Here is a 2,432-nt window from a genome sequence, read left to right on the forward strand (position 1 = left end):
TAGCTCATAGCTAGCTGTGTGTGAATACTAGCTAGCTACATAGCTAGCTGTGTGTGAATACTGATTATACTGTAGATTACTGGCTACTTCCACCTCCTCAATCTTTGTTTCCGCCTACAGAGAGGCCCTAATGTTTGTATCTGTTAATTAGTAGGTTGAGTAGGTTTTGGCAAATGTAACTGCCACTGAGAAGCACCTAGAAAACTTCTCCCTGGTCATTGGTCAGGGTGGTTGGTAGTAATGCTGATAATAACCTTGGTTTCCTCTCTCTCCAGGTACGACACGCCCCCCTCGAGACGGGGAGGTGTCCGGGGTTGATTACAACTTCCTGTCCGTGGAGGACTTCCTGAACCTTGAGCAGAGTGGAACACTACTGGAAATAGGAACGTATGAAGGTGAGGATGATGATGCTGGGGATGTTGGTTTTAGTGATGCTGGTGATGATGAGGATGATGCTGGGGATGTTGGTTTTAGTGATGCTGGTGATGAGGATGATGCTGGTGGTGTTGGTTTTAGTTATGCTGGTGAGGAGGATGATGATGATGATGATGCTATGGTAGACTGTAGGAGTGCAGAAGATAATCTTTCTCTTTTTTGTAAGATTGTATTTAGGATTTCTGACCTGATAATATTTATTTTTATTATTATCATTTATAAAAAAATATACAATACAAAACTTACACATACAAACAGATCACAAGGGTATCCTTGCCTAGATTAGTACAGTGTACCACAGTGATAAGTCTTCTGTCCTGACAGAAACTACAATCCACCTGTGTGTGTGTGTGTGTGTTTGTGTGTGTGTGTGTGTGTGTGTGTGTGTGTGTGTAGTGTTAATCTCCTTGCCACCTGTACTATTGTGTGTTTGGCTCCTTTCTCCCTCCCCCGCAGACAGTGTCAAATACCTGTCCACAGGAGCCGGATGCCTTCCAAATACAAATGTGAGGCAGACCTACGTACAGCAGGTCTCAATGACATGCAGTTGCATTGAGATATGAGTCCAATTCTCATGCCCAACATTTTGTCTTTCCAGGAATTGTGGCGAGACTTTTAAAATCTATTTTCAGGATGATTTTTAAAGATCAGGATTTACAGTTCATCAGTTGTAGATAATGACATACATTTAGAATGTGGTTTTGAGCATGTGTCGCTATCTCTTGCATTGCATTGTGGATGGTATTTGCTTATCAGTGGGATTTACAGGAAATAAACTTAAGCAACAGACCTGGTACTGACCAGTGATAAGCCAGTCATTTGAATGTATACTTTAACAAGGTCAAGTTTCTCTGAGCCGGCCCATTGTATTATGTTTGTATGCTCTCTGCTCCCTCTCAGTCCATAACAACACTGGCTAGGGAAAAAAGCCTGCTTTTCCTGCAGCTGCTTATTTCCACCATTTCAGGACTCATTGTGCTCTGCCATTGTCTCTCTTTCCACCACATTGAGATTTTATAGACCCCCTTCCCGCTATCTCTCTGTCCTCTACCTCTCTGTCCTCTACCTCTCTGTCCTCTACCTCTCTGTCCTCTACCTCTCTGTCCTGTATCTCTCTGTCCTGTATCTCTCTGTCCTGTATCTCTCTGTCCTCTATCTCTCTGTCCTCTACCTCTCTGTCCTCTACCTCTCTGTCCTCTACCTCTCTGTCTCTGTCCTACTGACCTCTCCTGTCCTCTATCGTCTCTGTCCTCTACCTCTCTGTCCTCTACGTCTCTCAGTCCTCTATCTCTCTGTCCTCTATCTCCCTGTGGTTTATCTCTTCGTCGTTGCTCCTCCCCCTCCTTCTTCTCTTCTCCTCCTACTCTCTCTCTCCTCCCTCCCTCACTCTCTCCTTCCCTCTCTCCCTCCTCTCTCAATTGTCAATTCAATTTAAGGGCAAGTAAAATAGATAATATACAAAAGTGAAATAAACAATAGTAAATGTAAATGTCATTATGTCTAATATACGTGTTGTAACGATGAGCAAATGTTACAAAAGAGAAAATTACAAAGGTACAAGGGAAACAATAATATAGGTTGTATTTAATGGTGTTTGTTCTTCACATGGTTGCCTTTTTCTTGTGGCAACAGGTCACACATCTTGCTGCCTGTGATGTCACACTGTGGTATTTTCACCAGTAGATATGGGAGTTAATCCAAAATTGGATTGTTTTCAAATTCTTTATGGTCTGTGTAATCTGAGGGAAATATGTGTCTCTGATATGGTCATACATTTGGCAGGAGGTCAGGAAGTGCAGCTCAGTTCCACCTCATTTTGTGGGCAGTGTGCACATAGCCTGTCTTCTCTTGAGAGCCAGGTTTGCCTACGGCAGCCTTTCTCACTAGTAAGGCTAATGCTCAATGATTCTGTACATAGTGAAGCTTCCTTCATTTTGGCTCAGTCACGGTGGTCAGGTATTATGCCACTAAGGACTCTGTTTAGCATTCCAGTTTTG

At 43.1% G+C, this 2,432-nt stretch overlaps 1 protein-coding gene across 1 annotated transcript in view; it reads left to right on the forward strand.

The window, feature by feature from the left end:
* LOC111976858 (membrane-associated guanylate kinase, WW and PDZ domain-containing protein 1-like) overlaps positions 1-2,432 on the forward strand; it is a 134,906-nt gene that overhangs the window by 58,418 nt on the left and 74,056 nt on the right. The window contains 1 exon segment of the mRNA XM_070448164.1: positions 276-395. Coding sequence (XP_070304265.1) covers positions 276-395 — 120 coding nt within the window.

Source organism: Salvelinus sp. IW2-2015, linkage group LG17 (genome assembly GCF_002910315.2).
Source record: "Salvelinus sp. IW2-2015 linkage group LG17, ASM291031v2, whole genome shotgun sequence".
Taxonomy (NCBI): domain Eukaryota; kingdom Metazoa; phylum Chordata; class Actinopteri; order Salmoniformes; family Salmonidae; genus Salvelinus; species Salvelinus sp. IW2-2015.